At 39.1% G+C, this 22,223-nt stretch overlaps 1 protein-coding gene across 1 annotated transcript in view; it reads right to left on the minus strand.

Annotated features, from left to right (window-relative positions):
* Positions 1–1,831: 1,831 nt before the first annotated feature.
* The window catches only part of MED14 (mediator complex subunit 14), a 37,905-nt gene continuing 17,513 nt past the window's right edge, over positions 1,832–22,223 (minus strand). Inside the window, exons 13-31 of the mRNA XM_014938179.1 lie at positions 20,844–21,003; positions 20,253–20,447; positions 19,520–19,654; positions 19,013–19,089; positions 16,919–17,079; positions 16,494–16,640; positions 16,311–16,402; positions 15,010–15,162; positions 14,527–14,796; positions 13,077–13,232; positions 12,408–12,519; positions 11,663–11,794; positions 10,409–10,591; positions 9,481–9,716; positions 8,373–8,552; positions 7,730–7,837; positions 6,805–6,930; positions 6,006–6,195; positions 1,832–2,438 (exon numbers count right to left, since the gene is read on the minus strand). Of these exons, the coding sequence (XP_014793665.1) occupies positions 2,365–2,438; positions 6,006–6,195; positions 6,805–6,930; positions 7,730–7,837; positions 8,373–8,552; positions 9,481–9,716; positions 10,409–10,591; positions 11,663–11,794; positions 12,408–12,519; positions 13,077–13,232; positions 14,527–14,796; positions 15,010–15,162; positions 16,311–16,402; positions 16,494–16,640; positions 16,919–17,079; positions 19,013–19,089; positions 19,520–19,654; positions 20,253–20,447; positions 20,844–21,003 (2,887 nt within the window). The 3' untranslated portion in view covers positions 1,832–2,364. The remainder of the gene's footprint in view (positions 2,439–6,005; positions 6,196–6,804; positions 6,931–7,729; positions 7,838–8,372; positions 8,553–9,480; positions 9,717–10,408; positions 10,592–11,662; positions 11,795–12,407; positions 12,520–13,076; positions 13,233–14,526; positions 14,797–15,009; positions 15,163–16,310; positions 16,403–16,493; positions 16,641–16,918; positions 17,080–19,012; positions 19,090–19,519; positions 19,655–20,252; positions 20,448–20,843; positions 21,004–22,223) is intronic.

Consider the following 22,223-nt stretch of genomic DNA (forward strand, 5'->3'; position numbering starts at 1 on the left):
ATTGGAAAAAGGCTTTGTTCTTCAGCATGTAATTACAGCAGAACTGAAAGTTATTATTCTTATGAGCCATCTGTGTATTAGGACCCCACACCACTGCTTACAGATAACATGCTGCCCCAAGAACCTGCTACTGTTGTTCTATGTTTCCGATATTAAAAAAAATAAAAAGCATGACAAAAGAGGGAAAGCAAAGCACAACGTTGCTCACAGCACACTACCTAGAGGCCAATGAACATTCAGAACAACCTATTTAGCTCAAGCACTTCACAGCACGTTTGGTGGACAGAACTGTATGCACCTCTGTTAGTGCACACGCTACAAAGGAGTATGCAATCACTCCAATTACTTTTTAATAATTCACAGCACGTGGACAAGTTGTGATAACTATTTTAACATCCCTTTATATTCTACTGTTAAGCTCGATAACTTCATAATTAACCATGAAAACTGACACTTAAGCATAGCATATTTCGGGGGGAGCCTTTACCCACCAGCGCACTCACCTGTCCCGTAGCACAAAGATCAGCAGACCCTTCTCTGTGTATCCGAAGGCTGCTTTTAGGCACGGGTATGTTCAGACCTTGAATCCAGACTAGTAGCCAGCATAATAGCCAGTCTCATTCAGACACGCTTGTATCGCTTCTCAGTTTTAAAACATTGGTTTAGTTGTGAAGAGTTAGAAATACAACATCTTTCCAACTGAGTAGCAGCAGCAACATTTAAAGATTGCCAGGGTTTTCACTCCAGTAGATGAGTTTTGTATTTCAGAAGCAGAAACTGTGTATGCCGTTAGTTAGAAGAGACTTAACTGAAAAGTAAAATTACTGAACAGAAAATTGGTTCTGCTTTACCTCAAACCAGGACACCATCTGTTAGATACACAGAGGTCAGAGATCTACGGATACAGTCTCAAGGACACAGGCTCAAGGCTGAAATCTGAAGCGGACACCAACCAACAGATTATTTCCAATGGCAAGAGCTTTGAAAGAGACTCACTCATTGACAGGGAAAGAAGGGTTGCAACAGTTGCAGGGGCAACAGGCAGCCTTCAAGCCAGCAAGGCAGGCTAGAATACATCCACCAAAAGATTTTGAAAACCAGTTTAAAACATCCTTCAGCTGAGCAGGGAGCTGACAGAGCTCTGCCAAGGGAGTAAGGCAGCACAGCAGAAAGCTCCTCTTGCAGTTAAGTCAGGAAACCAACCTGAATTCAACAAAAATTTGAGAAGACTGATCCATGAGGACAAATGGTTAAATGACAGTAATTCCTAAGGATGGAAATTTTATTCAATTACAAGAGCCTTCAGTCATCACTGACAAAGTTATCTTCATACACCCAGTTCAGAAAGTTAAATGTGAGGTTGTGTCTTTTATGGATCAGCCTCTCCAATGATACACAGTTCAAGCTTCTACCTTACCTGCCTTTACAATAAGAAAAATAAGAGTCTATTATTATAGAGGTGCCTATAACTACAAACTCCACGACAGATGAAAAAAGGTGCTTTCGTCCAATAAACTTTGCTTTTGGGACAAAACAGATGTAGTTCCTTATGACTGTTAAGAAACAAAACATTGTTTTAAGCAATTACAGTTCTTTTTCCTGAACGTATAAATAACCAAATTCTTTTTCCTATGACTTGGAAAAAATCACACGCACAGAATAAATAAATAAAGGTTTGGGGTTTTTGGTTTTGTTTGTTTTTTTAAAGTTAGCAGCACATGTACATGTGCGGAAACAAGATCACATACAGAGATAGCCAAGTGTGAATACAAGAGATCTGGCCAGTGGCTACAGCAGAGAGGAATAAAGTTTAAGATTATACAACATCCAGTTTAAGATTTTTTAATCCAGTTTATTAAATATTGCTTTTTGGGGACATGTTTACAACAAGCCCAAATAAATTGTTTAAGGATTCAAAGCAGTCATATTAAAATACAGCTTCAATATAAAGTTTGTCACAGTTTTACAGTATTCAAAAATGACAGACCTGCCTTAAAAAAAGACTATTACACCAAAACATAAGAAAAACAGAAAAACAAACAAGTTTGGCATTTTCATAATCTTTATAGTAGAAAACAGAATATTAAATCTATTACCAGCAAGCTGATACTTCAATCTATTACCTAGTCTGAAGTGTCTCCCATTAAAACACACTATACAACAGCACTATACAAAAGTCGTGGTGATACTCATTTGATGAAAGTGCATCCCTGAAAGTTTGCCAGTTTATTAGAGTTAGCTCTTAATAAAAAGGTAAAATTAAAACGTCCTCTTTTAACCGAAGGCTTTGCTTTTTTTGTTTTTTTATTTTTTTTTTATTTTTTTGCTGTTTTGTCTCACTTTTCAGCCTTCTTTTAAAAGTGTCTAGGGACGCCCACCAGGGGGCAGCGTAAGATTAACCATCAAATCACGAACGGCTGCAAATATTGTGCATTCACCTGGAACAGGGAAAAGAGACAGGTTAGCATCACCTCTCAGACAGGATGTCACTCTAACAACCTCCCGAGGCAGAGTGCTATGTCCACTCTGACCACACCGGCACGGCTACTGCCCGCTACGGGCAGCGGGGCACCACGGACCGTGGCTGCGACTCCCAAATCCCAGCCACCTCCAAGGATTTGTCGCTATTTTAGCCGAAGTAGCTCTGGCTCTCCCAGCAGGACAGCTCTCGTTGGTCACAAAATGGCAAGAAGCTCTTAACTTTTAATAGCTTTGGAACATCAGGTTGAGTCTATACTAAAATTTGACGTACGTGGCACTGCAATCCAAATTTTTCTGTATGTTACTATTTAAAAGCTCTACATCTTATATAAAAAAAAAACCAACCCTTTCTCGAGTTCTATTTGTATTGATTAAGAGCAGAAACTAAACATTTCAAAAGACTCAAGTCTGAAACAGCTGGAAGATGTTTTCTGCCCTAAGCCTAGTTTTGGAAACATTTCTAATTCCAAGACTGGGCAAAAGTCAGAAAACCGTTTCTTTCAACCAAATTGCTCTGGCTCTACCCTCGACATCTAAACTGCAAAATAAAATACAGAGCAAGTGGGCTTTTGTTTCAAACAGCTGAGGTCTAATACAGAGAGGAAAAACAGTCAACAGCTGTCTCAAGTTCTGAATACCAGCATTTTTTGACAAGAAACATACACACATTCTGAAATAGCTTTAAAAAACAAGTTAAAACCGATAGAATTAGAAGAGTTTAATTAGAACAACAAAAGGTGAAACATTAGGCAGCTGTGACTTTCATCTACTATTTCCTGATAAGAGAATACAGTTAATAGCCACTATCACACCCTGGTCACTGCAGGCTGAATTTTTTGTGCATATTTCAAGAAACCTCCATTAGAAGACATCGAATTTTGTTGCTGAAGGAGCAACAGTGTGAGCAAAGAGATAAGAGCAGAGCCTGTCGGGATGCATTAATTCTAACTGCCAAACTAGGGATTCCCAAGATTATTTTGGGCAGGACATTATCGTATCAAAGCTACAAATCTGGACTAAATACCATCCACTGGATCACTGAAAATCAAATACTGGAAAAATGCTTAAGTCGTGAGGTGCTTTAAGAAATATCACGAGTCCCCTGAGCTCCTCTCTAAGGGTCACCTCCAATATCTGTAGGGACATGTTTTTTCCTTGCCAGATTCATGTCCACTACATATTGCAGGCTATAGACTTACAGCTCAAGTTTAACCCTATTATGCCAGGGCATTGATTCCATCTCAGTTCATGCAATTATTTCCCCAAAAATACATTTTTTCCACGGAGGCACAGGTCAAGTGATTTCAGAAAGACAGTGTACTCGCAATGAGTCAATGTTTTACTATTAAACACAGCAGAATGTGTTTGCCCACAGATCTGAAAAGAAAACTCTTCCAAAAGAACTTACTTTTCAGGCACTACCATTTTATTAAGAGGAAAATTAAGCTGAATACAAAATACTTTCTCACAAAGAGAGAAAGGTAAAAAAGATACAGCCAAAACAAGGCAACACTGATTATGGGTTACAATGAAAGTGCCAGTGGTATCATACGTGCATGATGGGAAGCCCTGGTCTTTTCTGACTGAAACAGTGAAAAATTCACTTAATCAAGCAATTGCAATTCGTGCAGCAGAAGAGCTAACACAGGTAGGAAAATCCTGGGTACAGCACAATAGCACCACAAGGGAAAGGATATGCATCTGGGATCTCCCATGTACCACTCTTGTAAAAGAAGACTCCCAACTATCTACTTCCATCTGTTGGCTCTCCTACCACCTTTCAACAGCAAAGGAAAGAAGGTATCTTCTTCTCATTTTTCAGATAAAATAACGTAAGTTTTGACAATAAGAACACAGGAAATTGCATTTTAAGTGTTCTCAGGGAAGATCCTACTTTATTTCCAGCATCACCACCCAGCTAAATAAATAAACAAACAAATAAACCCATACAGACTCATTTTTTTTTTCTTTTAGAAGTCTTTTAGAAGAAGAAGAGGAAAGACTACTAGAAATGTCCTCTGCTCAGTTACCTATGTTCTTCTTTGCCTAGATAAGGTCCTCTTTGGGGCCACAAACTCTTTTTATATGCATTTTTTTCTCTGTCTGTACTCTGCTCCCTGTACTGCACTCCCACACTACTTCAAAACTTGTGTGACAAACAAAAATTGTCAATCCCGATCTATCTAATGACCATCAGAAGACATCTCACCTGGGATACTCAAGAGCAGCCTTGACAATTACTCTCTAAGCTGGGGTATTTTGTGGAGGGTTTACCTTCAAACACAACTCAGTGCAATAACAAACAGCAAAACAAGTATCTACCCTTCCCCACACTACGGGAACTCAGTGGGGAAGCACCTTCCAAAAGAAACACCTGAAGTTTAGTTAACGTATCTTGAAATAAAGGTGCTACACAAGCAACAGTTCTGTACCACATATAGAACTCTCACACATAACCCCACACACCCTCGAGGCTATTCTCTCTCCTATTTACCTACGCTATTACTATATGTTAACCAGAGAATGCATGTTAATTTCATCTCATCACAATTTTCAGAAATGTATGCATATCCACACTGATTTAAGATAAACATTGCTCATGTTCTAGCAATCGAAATAAACCATCAAGCATAGTTAAAATTACCGCATAACAACAAGATGAATAATTATACATAAGAGAGGTGGAATTCAACCTCTGGATTCACAACTTCAACCTATTTTCACTGGGTTATTGGAAAAAGGCTTTGTTCTTCAGCATGTAATTACAGCAGAACTTTAAGTTATTATTCTTATGAGCCATCTGCGTATTAGGACCTCAAACCACTGCTTACAGATAACATGCTGCCCCAAGAACCTGCTACTGTTGTTCTATGTTTCCGATATTAAAAAAAATAAAAAGCATGACAAAAGAGGGAAAGCAAAGCACAACGTTGCTCACAGCACACTACCTAGAGGCCAATGAACATTCAGAACAACCTATTTAGCTCAAGCACTTCACAGCACGTTTGGTGGACAGAACTGTATGCACCTCTGTTAGTGCACACGCTACAAAGGAGTATGCAATCACTCCAATTACTTTTTAATAATTCACAGCACGTGGACAAGTTGTGATAACTATTTTAATATCCCTTTATATTCTACTGTTAAGCTCGATAACTTCATAATTAACCATGAAAACTGACACTTAAGCATAGCATATTTCTTGTGACTCATTCTGGGCCCATTTGTTAAAAAACAGGACTCTTACTGTGCAGTAAGAGTTGGGCCAACAAGAGGTGCATTCTATCACTTTGGCAGAACAGCAAAATCCAGCCTGAATCATCAGTGTAACCTGGCATAAATGTCTGCTGTGTTGCCAGTACTTGCTATTAACTTATGTATGGCCTATCACATCAGGAGCTTGTAATCGCTAAAGAAGTGTAATAGAAACCAGAAATCAGACTTAAGAGAGATTTAGTTTTACACTGGAGATTTGTCACAGAAGTCTGGGTGAAGAGAATATATCTATTGGACATGTACAGTACCTGGTCGCGGTGAATTCAGTTCAGCAAACCTCTTTAGAATATTGCTAACCATCATTGGAGCAGCAACAGAAGAGTTCTGCTGCCTGGGAATGTCAGCCTGTTGTGTCGTACCCGAAGCCATATCATAAATAATTGGGACAATAATACTAACAGCTTCCTGTGGGACTGTTGTTTTCTGTGTTAGCTGGAGCTGCAAGAAAAACAAGAACGTGTGTTAAACTGAATGACCATGTAGTTCAGTGCAACTTCCAATACAGTTAAACACTCCAGATCTACAGACAGCATGCACTTCCACTCCATCAGTTTTCAGACATCAATTCTGTCACAGAGAAGTTATCAATCAGGTGTAGACTATTTTATTCTCAAAAGCACCCTACAGTATGCATTGCCTCAGAGACAACACTTCGGTAGATTTGTGCTAAACATCTCATTCCCTCTTTCCCAGCACCACTAATGTGCATATTACTTAATAATCTAGGCAGTTTGTATCTCAGAGAAGAACAAAACACCCAGAAGTTGAGCATTCGAAGACACCCACAACCCAAGGGAACTGAACTTTAGGATACATCGTCAACATCTCTCTAAGAACACAGCAACTGTTTGTGTTTTGTGTTTTTGTAGAAGGGAGAACAAGGAATATCATCTGAACTCATTATAAGAGATGTACGCAAATCTAGGCTTCCAAACATTTTTAGCTATTGTGGTTGTCAGAGATAGCATGCTTATGTTTTGCTACTAACCGGCAATGATTTCAAAGACACACAGCCCACAACACTTTAAAACAGATAGCTCTACTTACAAAAAACAACATTTTGGATTTCAGCACAACAGCAGGTGTTCCTGGAGGCGCAATTGGCGGTGCACTGGGAGGAATTGTTAAACAAAACTGCACATTCCATTTCAGCTGACTTGCCTGATCAGGGAACTGTTTAGAAAGAGCAGCACAGAGAAAGAAGAGCAAAGGTCTCACATCAGTGACATACATGGCTATGAGCTAGGGAAGCATTAGGAAATAGGATGTGCTTCTCTAACTACACTTGCAGATACTGCCAGATTTAGCACAAAAGTCAGAATAACTCTGAAAGAATTGAGCGTATGGTAAGCAAGAATACAATCAGAAAGATTCCAGCCAGTTTATGCAGGAGCCCATTGTACAGTAACACGGCTGCCATTTCTCAAAATCATCAGTTTAGAAGAGAATCTTTGGGAGTTTCCAGGAGAGCTAACAGTAAACTGAAACTTCCTTTATCAACACTAAATAACATTTATATAAACGTAAACTAATTTAGGTGTTTCTAGATAAAGATACCACGCTTTTTTTTTTTTTAAGTTTATATAAATGTAAAGTAATTTAGGTGCTTCTAGATAAAGATACCACGCTTTTTTAAAATAGTAACTGAAGTTGGGTGAACTAAATAGAATGGTTAACTTACCAGCTCAAGTTTCATGATGTGTACGCAGTCCCTGAGGATATGCGTTGGAGCCCCTAGTAATTTTGTGAAGGCTATTAGAGTGTTCGCTTTAAAAGGTGGTCCTGCAACCTAAAGAAAGACACTATTTAGTACTACTGCCTATTTAGATAATAACTGTATTATTTAATGTGATAACCAGCATGCACAGCTATTACTTTTATGTTTTGCAGCCCTTACACATGCCAAGCAAAGTCAGCAGAACCACTTAAAACACCAACAGAGATTAAAAGCAATGCACAAAAATGTAAACACCAGCTCAAGTTTCATGATGTGTACGCAGTCCCTGAGGATATGCGTTGGAGCCCCTAGTAATTTTGTGAAGGCTATTAGAGTGTTCGCTTTAAAAGGTGGTCCTGCAACCTAAAGAAAGACACTATTTAGTACTACTGCCTATTTAGATAATAACTGTATTATTTAATGTGATAACCAGCATGCACAGCTATTACTTTTATGTTTTGCAGCCCTCACACATGCCAAGCAAAGACAGCAGAACCACTTAAAACATCGAGATTAAAAGCAATGCACAAAAATGTAAACTTTAATGATTTGAATACGTACTCTTGTTTCAAAGAACTTCTCCAAAACTTGCAACTCCTCCGATTTCCACTGTCCTGTATTTTCAGGTGTTACTTTCAGTTGCAAGGTCTGGTTGGTTTTGGGATTGAGAGCAACCCTGCACTTCAGTGCCTCCGTCTTAAACATGATTACACCTGGTTCGTTGGAGTTTATTAACTGTAGCTGCATAAAAAAAGAAGTATCACATTCAAACAGTCATTCATTAAATACCATGAACACACACACACACACATGCCAAGCAAAGACAGCAGAACCACTTAAAACATCGAGATTAAAAGCAATGCACAAAAATGTAAACTTTAATGATTTGAATACGTACTCTTGTTTCAAAGAACTTCTCCAAAACTTGCAACTCCTCCGATTTCCACTGTCCTGTATTTTCAGGTGTTACTTTCAGTTGCAAGGTCTGGTTGGTTTTGGGATTGAGAGCAACCCTGCACTTCAGTGCCTCCGTCTTAAACATGATTACACCTGGTTCGTTGGAGTTTATTAACTGTAGCTGCATAAAAAAAGAAGTATCACATTCAAACAGTCATTCATTAAATACCATGAACACACACACATTCACTCCCAAGACTCTAGTGATCTATCTCCCCTCTTTCCAGAAAATAACTTGATATTTAGATACAGGTAAAAATGCTACACATCCACTCCCAAGACTCTGGTGATCTATCTCCCCTCTTTCCAGAAAGTAACTTGATATTTAGATACAGGTAAAAATGCCTTGAGAATGAAGCTTAGGCAAGATTTGGCTTCTTTCTCTGTCACTGAATCAATGCCAAAGTAGTGAGGAGGTAGACGTTGTCTGTCCCAAATCCTAAAGTAAAATTCATGACTGAATAGTTCAGTTATTCTCAATTGGTAACTAATTTCTTGGGCACTGCTGCCAAGTTAGTGGAATCCATAGTAACCCTTAGGCTGTTCTAGGTAATTCCCAACAGTCATAGTACAGCTATGATCATATCAGTTATCATATTTCACCTGGCCAAACAGGTTTTCCACTTGCAATTTGTGTGGAAAAGAAGCAGAACAAAATGCTTTCTCTAAATTTGGACCCTTTAGATGGCAAGATTCAGAACTATAGCACAAGTCTAACAGCAAATACTTAATGTACTTCAGTTCATGCCTGATTTCAAAGGGTAGGTTTAGACTGAACATTAGGAAGGAATTTTTCACAGAAAGAGTGGTCGGGCATTGGAATAGGCTGCCCAGGGAGGTGGTTGAGTCACCATCCCTGGCTGTGTTCAAGGGATGTTTAGATGTGGTACTGAGGGATATGGTGTAGGGGAGGACTTTATAGAGTAGGGTAGATGGTTGGACTCGAAGATCCCAAGGGTCTCTTCCAACCTGAATGATTCTATGATTCTATGAAAGAAAAGCTGTGAAGTCATACTCACAGGTCAATATTAAAACACCCTAAACCATACCGTTTCCTGTTGTATGATCCTCTGAAGATGCCTCCTCATAATAACTGATCCAAGGAATCGCTCAAGAGGGGAGCAAAGATAGCTGCCAGCTAGTCCCGGCACGAGTCCAGGGGTAGGAGAGGGCAATAGCAGAATATTCAAGGCACTGTGGGTGAGGATCGTAGGTATGGATGCAGCCCAAGAGCGCTGAGGTAGTTTACGAGGTGGAGGCATGCTAGTTGGCATTGCTTGGGAACCTATTGAGATGGAAGAAGTACTTGCAGTGAGGAAGGATTCTAACAGAAACATAAGGTATCTGTTCACTTTATTGTTGTCACTCTACAAGCAACGAGTTCTCTGGACCAAAGCTTAATCTTTCTTATTAAAGAATTTGGCTGCCTAGTAACAGGCAGCAGATAGACAAAGTCACAGAATTAGAGTTTCGACCCTCCACCCATGCAAAGAGTTTCAGTAACACAAAGATCTCACTCCCCTTTCCTCTTTCTGCAGCATGCCAGCAGACAGCAGGTTTGTACAACAAACTCAATGAGATGTAAAGACAGCTAAATCAGTCATGCAAGAGCAGCATTACAACTCTATGATGTGAAAAGTTAGTATTTGGGCAGGCAAATACGCCCATCGTTGCTTTCATTCTGAAGAATTTTCTCTTAGTATGGAGCTCAATAGTTTAAGACTAATTTCTGCAGTGCAACCTCAAACCAGGACAGGTATCAATCCTGCTGAAATTTATGCTGTATGATTTAACTCATTTTCCAATTTGTTACAGAAGACTTGAGCAAGGACAGAATAAAGGCTTCATTTTCTTAGATATTTTACTGCACAAGAGCAGTAAGGACTGTTAGGCTGATACCCAAAACTAACAAAAAACCCCAGAACTAGAAATGTTAAACATGAGTGTTTCACAGTCAACACTGATAAAGAAACCTACTTGTTCCAGCTCGTGGGGAATGAGAGGCATCTGGGACAGGTGAATGAAGGGAAGGGTTGGCTGGTGACATTCCAGGCATTCGTGCTGCTGGTGACGGACCAGAGACCTGGGGAGATCCTGGCCAGTTCCCTGCACGCTGACTGGGTGACATCATGGTGTATGGTGAACTTGGGTCTATGGTACCTACAGATGTTACAAGACTGTTATTTTTATTTTTTTTTTTAAAGTACAAGATTTTCTAATCTGAAAAAAGGCTTAGCAAAATCTGTAAAGCATGAAAGTGTCTACAGGCTTTCAGACTACATTTATAACTGTATAAAAAAATAATGAGGGGAGGGGAAAAAAAATTAAAAAAAAAAATCAAGATACAAACTCAAGGGATTTCTGGCTGTGTTTTTTAAAACGTAAAATAAAAATCAAAGTTAAGGCAAATCAGTATGTTCAACATGTAATGGGGTCTAAACTAAAAAGAGCTCTTTCTTGCCTATATACTTGGACTTCTGCTCCTTAGCAAATGAGAGCCTCAGGTAGACTGTTGCTTATCTATTTGGTATCATCTCTACAAAAGAGCCTTTGTTTTTATATTCCACTATAAAGACTGTCCAGAACAAGCTTTTTAAAACAGTCTGTTGTATATCTATATCACTTTGTTCATCTTGACAGTTAAATTGGTGTGCTAAAATTACAATCTGAACTGTTCATTTATTGTCATCTGTGGAATGGTTTCCAGTGCACTGTGATTACAACAAACAATTATTTTGGCAGCTTTCCAAAAAAAAAACCAACTTAATAAAGGAAACAACCAAAAGGCACGTTGCTTACATATATGTATGTCAAACCAGCAAGACTCTGACAATGTTTTTAAATTGCAAGTATTTGAATTTCTAACCTGTTCCAGTTATTTTTCCAGGAAGTGTAAGCAGTGAAAATACATTAACTAAACTAGCAAGAGACAATGCTCATTAAAAGCTGCAGCCATTGTTCTGCTACAAGACCACATGGAATTTCCCCACATTAGTAAGCAGGAAAGAGTGACTGATAGCCAATCTTTAAAATGTTAGAAACACCTCAACGTGCCATGCAGCTACTTTTAACTACTGTTAAGAGTTACACCCACTTGTATGAAAACCGCTACTTAAGCTACAAAACACAAATTTTTCTCAGTTAACTTAAGTCTGCTCTGGAAGACTTAATTTCAAGAAGCAAATGTGCTCTCCCTGTCAGTATAGGTACACCTGCCAGTAAAGAACTCACCATGCGGGCTAGCAAAGTTAGCTGTTTGTCCCATTGTGATTCCAAGAGAGGAAGGTGAAGGAGTTGGACCAAAGGATGCTGGTGACGGTGCTCTTAAAGCTCCACTAGGTGAGCTTGCAGCATGCAAATTACCTAATCAAAGACAACATGTCACTCCACATCCACATTTCCCATTTTTCTGTTATAATTTTTTCGATCAACTGCGACAGCTATCTACTTTCTACAGAGCCAGCAAACAAGACTCATGAAAATTTGTTTTTGCACTCAAAGGCTTTATTTTGTACATGCACGAGCATTAAATTTTCCAGATTGATTCACCACAGAAAGGAAACTTTCCAAGATACTTGGCTTGAAGAATGGCATTTCCCCCCTCCCCAGCCCTTCCCCAAATTTAAGTATTTTCAGCTGTTGCACTGTAACAGCTGGAGCAGAAAGCAGAGCTTTGGTGATGAAAAGCTTTTCTGAAGAAGCAGGTATTTAAAATTAACAGATTTCAATCCAAGCAAGTTCTAAGCCTTAAGAATGAAACAGTCCCAAATATTACATAGCAGAGATGACAGTTTCACGGAATGTTTGGTGATTTTTTTCAGCTTCAAAATGTACTTTCCAAAACATGAATAGCAGGACTTTGCTTTGCTATTCTTCCACGATATAAGGTGCATTCTCCTGGCTAACTTGGAGCTAAATACTGCTCAAATCATAGAAAAAGCACGCGTGCACAAAGAGCTGTGTGTATACTTCTTACCTGGTGACTGTGTGTGCATCATAGATGGAGATGGCGTCACTGTGTTGTGATAGGAGGTGGGGGGTGAAGTAAGAGGATATGCTCCTGATGCTCCTGCCTGTTTTGCAAACGGCTGAAATTGTCAACACAGGACAATGAAAACTTTTTACCATTTTGTACTAAAACTAAAGTATGTGCAGGAGAATACTAATGAGAGTTTGGTCTCCATCTGTGGAATCTTACAGGTCCATCAACATAGTGGATTGATTCTCTATATCACCTTGTTCGGTACTATTTTTTTTCAGTGACTTTTTGTAGTTCCTCCTCAAGACATAATACCTCTGGCACCACCTTCCTTTTTATCTGCCAGCCTATAACAGCAAAGCTTCCTGACTCCCCTCCCCGTGTTTTATCTTAAATAGTTATTTTCCCTCCCTCAGTCCTCCACTTCTAAGGCAACAAGTCTCATGTGACCTTCCAAAGCCACTGTTCATATGCTATGGGCTGTTTACACTGGAACGAGAAACTGCCAAATAAATTAATACATTTTGCCCCCAGGGGAATTCCACAGCAGAGCAGTTTTATAGTCTCCCTTTCCATTTTTTACTGCTAATCCTTTTAGAACATAAGTTCTTATAAACGTACAGTTGTGGAAGACAATAAACGTTTCTTATTTTGCCTGAAGGGTACCTGTTGTTGTGGTTGCTGTGGTGGCTGCTGGGGTTGAAGCTGCGATATCAAAGAATCCATCATGTCTCCTCCAATAGGAGAAGGTGGGTTATCATCTTCATTTACAGATCTTCTTCGTGCATCCTGATTGCTGTCAACAAACATGTTCAAGAATGTCTGCGGAAAAATCAGTTTTGTTAGAAATTTCTCCATTTAAATTTTATTACATAAATGAGCACGGTATTTGCTGAGCTTTAATACTATCTTTATCAGCTACAGCACATAAGAAACAGGCAGGCCTCTAGAATTAACTACTAGTGGGCATTCATTATATACAGTATGAACAGTTTGCAAAATCTATCAATTCACAAACAAGAGCTTCTCAGTGGATATTTAAATTTAATTCCCTTTTCCATTTAAAAAAGAGGTCTTATATCACCACCAAACAAGAAACCTTGCTCACTGACGTGAAATATCTCTAGTTAACTGAAATACCAACATTCTTCTTTTTTTCCTTAAAAATAAGGAAAAACGTACACCTGGAAAAAGATGCTCCAGAGCAACTCATCAGTATCCAGAACCTACTGCTGTATTACACCTACTACTGCTTTTTTTGGGGTAAGAATGCCCAGATCACCTCCTCCATAGCATTCTACTGTACCTGGAGGAATTTGCCTACTCTCTCTACCTTCTTAATTTCATTCTCTTATACTTTCCACTGGTACCCACAATCTCCTTCCTCTTCCCATTAGCCTTCCACTTGGAATTTGTGAAAGAGGTAGATGTTTAGGATCAGATAAATGCAGTACCAGAGAATCAGTGTTTGCAACTGTCAGAAGAAAAAATTGGCAAACTATCCTGTTTCACAACGGGTGCCACTTTCCAATATTTCAGTAGGACTAGTACTGGTACAAGTTGCCCTCAGCTAAGGTATTCTGCCAGTGTGCACCGATTCATTTGTCAGGAAGAGCGAACCAACACTGTATTCAGAATCAAAGCCACAGGCTCCTGCCACACACTGATGGGAGCTATTGTAAAGAGAATTTTCTGTTTAGAATCATCTAACATGGAGCATTTCCTCACCTGCAACGTAAGAGCACTGTCCTGTCACACAACATAGTTTGTGAGGAGCAGTTGTTGTTAATCCTGGAATACACCTAACCTAGTCACAGAGCTTCAGGAAGTTTTAACAAAAGGATGCCTGAACTAGCCTCTACGTTATCTTATTACATAGATAAGAAAAAAAACCCTGACACTTGATGCTAGTTTTCGTAAAGGAAATGTTTTAATTCAAACTAATTAACAAATCTACTGATAAATCAGAAAATTCTTTCTGTACTCAGAATGTTGGAAAAACTGCATTTCTTCACAAAAAAACCCACCCTTTGTAAAGCTCTTCACATCACATCCATACTTCATGTAAGAAGCTCACTTATTTACAACATGCACAAACACACAGAGAACCGGTCACCTTTAATCCAGGAGCAGGGTAAAAACCTTCAACTATTTTGCTGTTGTCAAAGAGACTATAGGCCCCATCACGTATTGCTACCACACCACGACTCCGGCAGTAGATGTCAATGCAGTACATGTTCCTAAAAGCCAGCCTGATATGTGTGGGCGACTGTGGCAGAATTGAGAAGCACTGGTAGGCAGTGTTGGTGCGTTGAGTCAGACCCAGCATGGGCACAGTTGGAAGTTTGTTGATGGCATTTAATGGAGCCTGAGTGTCAAACAAAACCTGAGAGAGAACAGATATTGAATCAGGTAGCTTAGCTTTAAGTAAAGGTAAGGGAAAAGGGGGCATAAGTGGGATACCACCTTCCCCAAGCCACCCTCTGCCAATGAGATCCATAAACAATCACAACCACATGTAATTTTGAAGAGAATTTTCATCAGAATTCAGCTCTTAATTATCTTGCACTTCTCTTGAGAGAAATCTTTAAAATGTTACCTGTAGCAACTGCACCACATTTGGCGTTTTATTAAACATTTCCTGGAGCTGGTGCAGAATTGTGTTGTGACAGTTACTGCAACCTGAGTTTGGGCCAACAGTTCCCAGTGAAATGTGGAACTTCTGAAGTATGGAGTTCCATTGAATGCTGATCTGCAATGTCAAGAACATAAAATGGTCTCGGAAACTAGAGTAACTACAAGGTTATAACAAGAAATCTAGTCTGCTTCAATTTTCCCCCCATTTCTCCTCAAACCTCAACAGATTCCCAACTCACTTTCCTCAAAAGTTGCTGAGGTTGGGGGAAAAGAAAGTACTGTTAGCTTTAACATCCATTCGGCTAACTGGATTGTTGGCAACCACAAAACTGGGGAATGATTTTAACAAGTCAACCAGAAATAAAAAAAAAAGCCTCTTCTGTCAAAGGTGAGATAGACAAAATTAAACTCAAGAGATTCATGCTGGAGAGAACCGATTCATGAGTTGTGGAGGTGGACTGCTTTTCTCAGCCATATCACACAAAAATGGGAACTGGACATGCTAATATGTAAGGAAGTGACATGCAAAATCCACACTGCTACTCTTGCTACTTATGAACTGTCCCAGTAAAATGCACGTAGAAATACTCTTAAAAATTCAGTTACAACACGAACAGATAAACCTTCCAGGAAGCAAATTTCAAGTGCATCAGCTGCTTTGCAACAGCTGCATGCAAAAACATGTTCTTAGTCTGTAATAAATGTGCACTTACTTCCTCCTGTACCTTGCACTTACGGCAAAGTTGTGAGCAAGAACTCAGTTATCAAAGTAATTAATAAGATGTAAATTCAAATACTATAGAGTAAGCTAGAGTTCCGAACAAGGGAACAGCATTGCTACAAAATAATTAAGGACCGCTTCATTTGAAAGCACAGTAATACATTTAAAACTATGTTAGAGCCCTTTCTTCTAAGGCAGAATTAGGCACTCATCTTACATATATCCATACATCCCAGTAGAGCAGTGACTAGTAGCAACACTTACCATAAATTTGTCAGAAAAAGGCTGCCACACTAGCTTTCATGAAACAGGAGCAAACAACTATTCTTTCCACAATTTAAAGCATTCTCAAAAATTCTGGACATCTAGTAACCTAACAAATCAGCAATGTGGCACCCTCTATTTGTCTTTTCTACATTCATCAATATTAATTCCACAATAATGTAATACAAGGAAATATTTTGTAGTACAATTCTGAGAACTCTAAGCCTATCCAGTCTGTTTTCAAAAACACATTTTAAGTACACTTAGGAGATACTTACTGAGCTCCCCTTTGTAGTTCCATAACAAAGGATAAGTTTTCGGTAATTGTAGATACGAACTTCTGAAAAAATGTTTAAGTGGTTGGGTATGTCTTTGAAGAGAGAAGGGAAAAGAGTTAGACTGAGAAAACCATATTAGTCTGTAAACACATCATTTTAATGAAAAGGGGGTGATTTCTGTACCTGGCAAGGATCGTGCAAACTCCAGAACACATTCATACAGCCGAGCGATACTGTTCCAGTCATTAAGGAACATCTCAACAACTTTGCGACCTCCAACTGGTTCAGATAACTGGTTTTCATACGTCAGGTAAACATGACGGGTTGGTCCTGCAATGTTAGGAGATGGTAAATACTGATTAAACTAGTGTTTCCTAAACCATGGTTTACAGACTAGGAGTGAACTGTAGCAAGTGACCAGGAAGCGATATTTAAACATAAAAGTGCATCAATTCAGCAATCAAAATTTTTATTTAGTTACACTGTGGTTTATTAGAAATCTTAAGAGCAGCCAGTTGTCCAGTAACATCAGAAGGTTAGAACTACTGGAACAGACAATGTAAACTTCAAAGAAACAAGACATACCAGCCTTCCTAAATAAAACTTACCTTGTTCCCTGGATGAAGTGCTATTAAGTGGACAGTTTGCAAACACCAGCTCAGCCACCCACGTGCGATTATTTCTACCTTGTAATCGGAAAGTGCAATCAAGAAGAGATCGGTCCAGAGCCTTCTGTGTTTCCTCATTTACTCCTTTACAGGGAGGAATTCTATTCATGATTTAAAAAAAAAAAATAAAAATAAAAATCTCAATTATACACAACACAGTTCCAAAACAAAAAACACCGCCTTCTACAATTTCCTGAAGGACTTCCAAGTCTGGACATGAAAGAATGAACAAATCAGCAGCAAAGATAGCTGGACTGCACAGCGAGATACCCTATTCCTCTTCAAGGACTGTAATAAGTGTGTTACAAAATCACTCTGAGTTAAGACCAATTTTTGCATGGATTCAACACCTGCAAGTTACAGACTGCTAAGGGATGTGTTGAATTGCCCTGATCTCCCAGTGAAGTAAGACCATACCAATATAAAGCTTTTCTACAGAGAAACAAGCCAAAAAAGATGAAAATAAGTATGTTCTGTGGCAATTTGAATTCATGAATCAGCTTGCCTTCTAGAACAAGCTCACTTTAAATGCAATGATCAACTTCACAGTTATCTTAGTACCCACTAATTTATTCATATCCCAATGTGAGAACTGAGCTCAGGGGACGGACTAAATAAAGTGTAAGTAAAAACATGTCAAACTTTTTCAAATCCTTTGAGAGTCTATCCAGAAATTTCATGGCCCACTCCCAACTTCAGGCCACAAGTTCTCAGTACTTCTATGTTCATATGTAAAGTTAAAAAGGTGCATTTAGAGACTGCTGCTTTTATATCACTATACATTTCTGCAGCATAAAAGAAGTCAAGAAGGTTTTACTCAAGAAGGCATCCTTAGGTTTGGGGGTTTTTTTGTTTGAAATTGATATAATCTGTTTTACTTCATAACACAAACTAAAGTTTAACTGGCATGGCTTGAAGTAGGCTTCAAGAAGTGTGAAAAACTGGCTGAATTCCAAGGTAGAAAACACTGTGGTCAACAGTTGCATGTCCAATTATTGGCTGTCACTCCTCAGGGTTAACACAGAGGCCAATACCACTTAACAATTTCAATGACCTACATGATGCAAAGGAGTAGCAAGTTTGCAGATGATGACAAACTGAAAGGAGCACTTAACATGCTGGAGGACTGGGCTGCCATTCAGAAACACCTCAGATGGCTGGAGGAACGAGTTAACAGGAACCTCTTGAAGTTCAATGAAAAGAGATGAAAAGTCTTGCACTTGGGTTTAAATAACCTCAAGCAACAGCACAGAGTGTGGACTGACCAGCTGGTTAGCAGCTTTGGAGAAGAAACAACTTGGGGGCCTGGGAGACAGACTGAAGAGCAATCAGCAGCGTGCCCTTGCAGCAATGACAGACCACTGCATCCTGGGCTGTATTAGCCAGGCAATCAAGTGACAGCCCCCCTTCTAGTCAGCATTTGAGACAGCTGTGCCCAGGGAGGGCACAAAACCCCTTGGAGATTGGAAAATACACCTGATGAACCCTGCTTTAAGCAGAAGGTTGGATCAGATGACCTCCACAGGTTCCTTCCACTCTTAAATTACTGTAGGAGTCTCAGATGTTTCCTTTATGAGTTTTTTACTATGCAATTGTCTTTTCTGGCATTCCTTGCATTTTCCTCTGCAGTATCAGGTATTGGTAATTGTCAAATAACATATGGGGTACGTAGGCCTCTGATCTGATCTAAAATTGCAATTGCATATTCATCAATAATCACCCTATCTTCCTTAGCACTGCTTGGATTGTAAGATTGATGACTGTCAGACTGTTTTCAGAGTTCCCCAATTTAGGATAATGAAGGAAACAAATTATAGTTGGCTCTGTGTCTACTCTTATTTTCCTCTTTCTCCAGCACTGCTTCACTGAAGAGTGCAAGATACACAATTGAAACAATTTAAAAAAAACAAACAAAAAACCCAAACCACAAAATCCCCCCCGCCCAGATATTTTTAGTGTTACTCTCCAAACAATCCTTTTTTTCTCTCAAGTGTATGTACAGTAATGAAACTAAACAGGAGCATATCCTCTTACTTTAATAAACGTATTGCATGGCTGAAGCCATCTCCTTCCACTTGTACTCCTTGGTGAGGAATGTCCATATTAGATAACTAGGAATGAACAAGAAAATGTTATTCCAAGCAAAAAGTTGAGAAAAATAACTGTAACTTTTTCAAGGATTTTTTTTTTTTTTTTCCCTAAGGGTGACAGATGTTTCACATCCTCAAATGCTGGAAAGCCAAAAAACAGTCTGTGCAAATCTGGTATAAAGTTGTCTCCCACCCCCTCTCAAAAGGGTGTCTTTCATCCTCTCATTTTCCTTTGTACCCCAACTTTTCCAGCTTTTTGCAGTGCTTGGTATTAGAGAACCAGCTCTAACAAGACTAGAGCAACCCGGTGCTCATCAGTCACCAAGGCTTAGCTGGTGGGGGAACTCCAAAGTGAACATATGACCACAAGTTTGCCGAACTGTTGCATCTAAACAAGAGAATCCAGAGTAGTAGAGAGGAAGAAGGAAACAAAATATTTTTTAATACATACCTCTACACGAAGCCCTATAAATGGCATATTTGTATCACACATGGCTACAATATGAGCTAGCACTTTATTGAAGGCACACATTTCTCCCGACCGTTTTGGCTTCTTAGGTTCTATGGAACATGGATCACCAGATAACTAGAATTAAAATAAAGACAAATGTACTTGCACATTTGGAGTAAACATTTTCAAAAGATGTCAGAGAATACTCTCATTCATCGAAGTTTTAAATGTATCACACCCTGAGCACAAACTCCTGAAAGGACCTGGTCCATTTCAGGCCTGAAACAATTCAGTTAAAATAATTTTATAATCACCTTCTTCTTTGAAACAGCATTTATATATTGCTAAACCAGGTCAGCCCGACCCCAAGAAGTAACCCTTATCAGACCCTGCAAGTCTTTCAAAGACTACACCTACATGGGACAAAGCAAAGCACGTCACACAGATACCAGTGCTCTGCGTATCCAAGCTACTCTCGCTGCCTCAGCACAGGGCTCTGCCATGGCTCTTCAGAGTAGCTGAGGAGGCCTGGCATGAATTAAAAGGCAACAGCTGCAAAACAGTTTCCCAACATCTCCCTAGGGAAGCAGTCCAGGGAACGAAGTCCCAACACAATTAAGATGTCAACCATGCAAACTTTTGAAACAACACTACTGAAGCTGGTATTGATGCTCAGAACATGTGTTCAGCTTTCACGCTCTGTAACTAGCCCAATGGTTCTTAAAGCACGTACCTTGCGCTTGACACCGCTTTTCATTTGTTTCCCACTTTTCGTGTCTAGTACCAACTCTTCAATGTTTGGTTTGAACTGCTGTAGTAAAAGTGCAGTGGCAGGGCTGTCATCTCCTTCAGCATAGCTCACAGAGAGAAAATGGTACTTGTACTCTAGTTCTGTGGGGTTGCCAGGAACGTCAAACATCTCTACCACCTATATTTAACCAAAACAACAAGTTTAGAAGACCCTCAAGCTAAGAATGTGTGTATATCAGTTCCTACCCTCTCCCCCTCAAGGAAAAGACATTAGTCTTTTTCAGTATATTAATACTGTGGCTATGAAAGGGATCCAAGAGAAGGAAATCTAAACTTTCAGGAAACAAAGAGAATCGAAATGTTGCTGAGAAATAAACCTTTCTGTCCCCCCTCTCCTCTCTCTAAGCCTGAGTGCTTAACAAACCCACTGAGTAAGAGAAGGGAGGGAGAGGGGAGAGTCAAGGTTTACATCAATCACTTGGTTCCAAGTGTTAGAGTTAACAGTACAACAGACAAACTGTCTGGTATATCCATGACTGGGAGTAAAAGGCAGAAGCATTTTTCAGTTACTTACAATGTAGTACTGTGGAAGGCGAGTGAGTTTGATAAACAATTTGTGTTTGGAAAGGTTTCCCACTGGATGGCTAGCATAATTAGCTAGTTGAAGAGTTTCACTGCTCACTGTAGGCAGATGCTTTATAGACTGTTTGCAACGCTGCTGTCCAAGCCAGAACCTTGCATTGAAATAAAGGTATTAGTACCCTGAGACTGTTTTACATTATTCTAGTACTCTGCTCTTTAGAGCATTACAGTCAAATTACGAGTTAGTCATATTTTAAGTCAACATCTAGCAGTGCTTACAAGTTATATACAGAAAATCACACAGAAAAAATTCAGTTTTCATTTTCTTATTACTACCTTTACATATTGTCTTCAGCTTGAGTAACAGACAGCTGTTAATTTAAGAAGAAAAGCCCTGAAATTATTCACTGAATTAATACACAATTTTTTTTTTTTTTTTTTTTTTTTTTTTTTTTTTACACACAATATATTTTTACAATATAAAAAAGAAGGGACAAATTAAAAAACATGCATATTACAGTTATTTTACAATTTGGAATCTCTGATTATTTTTTGGTATAGAAAAGAAAATCTTTGCTCCCATATGCTGGTAAGCAATACAGAAAAAAAAAAAAGTCACCAAAGCTGGACATCACTCTGAATTATGTTATAAACAAACTTATTCACCTGAATAAGTTTGGACATGAAGAAGCACATGCAAGACACCAAATTTATTCTAACGTTTGGAACTAAACTTTGTCCTACTCCAATAGATTTTGGTTACAGTGACAAGGCCAGAAAGCCTAGCTGGCTTGAAATGGGCTCAGAAACGTGTGCCTTGGTTTTTCAATCAAACTTCCACTGGAAACAGCAGTGAAAAGTGTGGCTGCTCAGCATCTCTCCATCATAACACACCACATTTATTCTTGTAGATACGTATTAGATATAGCTGTCCTAAAAGACATTTTGTGGGACTGCCTAGCTTCCTCAGCACTACCCAAGCCATTGTCTCAAGTACATTATTTATAACAAAGGGAGGTTGATTAGTTTCTCCAGGGTGCCAGCACTTTATGCGTCAGCATGCTTCTTTTAGAAGCAAAATTCCTCAAATAAAGGTTTCACCCTGCAATTAGCTCAGAGTACTGGGAATTTCCAAAATGACAGAGCAGGTGGAACTTAGTTTTCATGCAGATGCAAACTATATTTGTATTATTTGCTACAACCACTTATGGAAGCCAAATGTATTTTGTGTTTAAATCTCGGGGCTTTATGGAAGGAAGATTAGAGGTTTAGAACAGCAAGGGCTGAAATGTTAGGAGATAAACAGATATTATTTAAATCATCCTAGGCCATTTCCTGGTTTTTCCTCTGCGCTGTGAAAAGAGAGATCATT

The sequence above is a fragment of the Calidris pugnax genome, unplaced genomic scaffold (assembly GCF_001431845.1).
Source record: "Calidris pugnax isolate Ruff unplaced genomic scaffold, ASM143184v1 scaffold25, whole genome shotgun sequence".
Taxonomy (NCBI): Eukaryota; Metazoa; Chordata; class Aves; order Charadriiformes; family Scolopacidae; genus Calidris; species Calidris pugnax.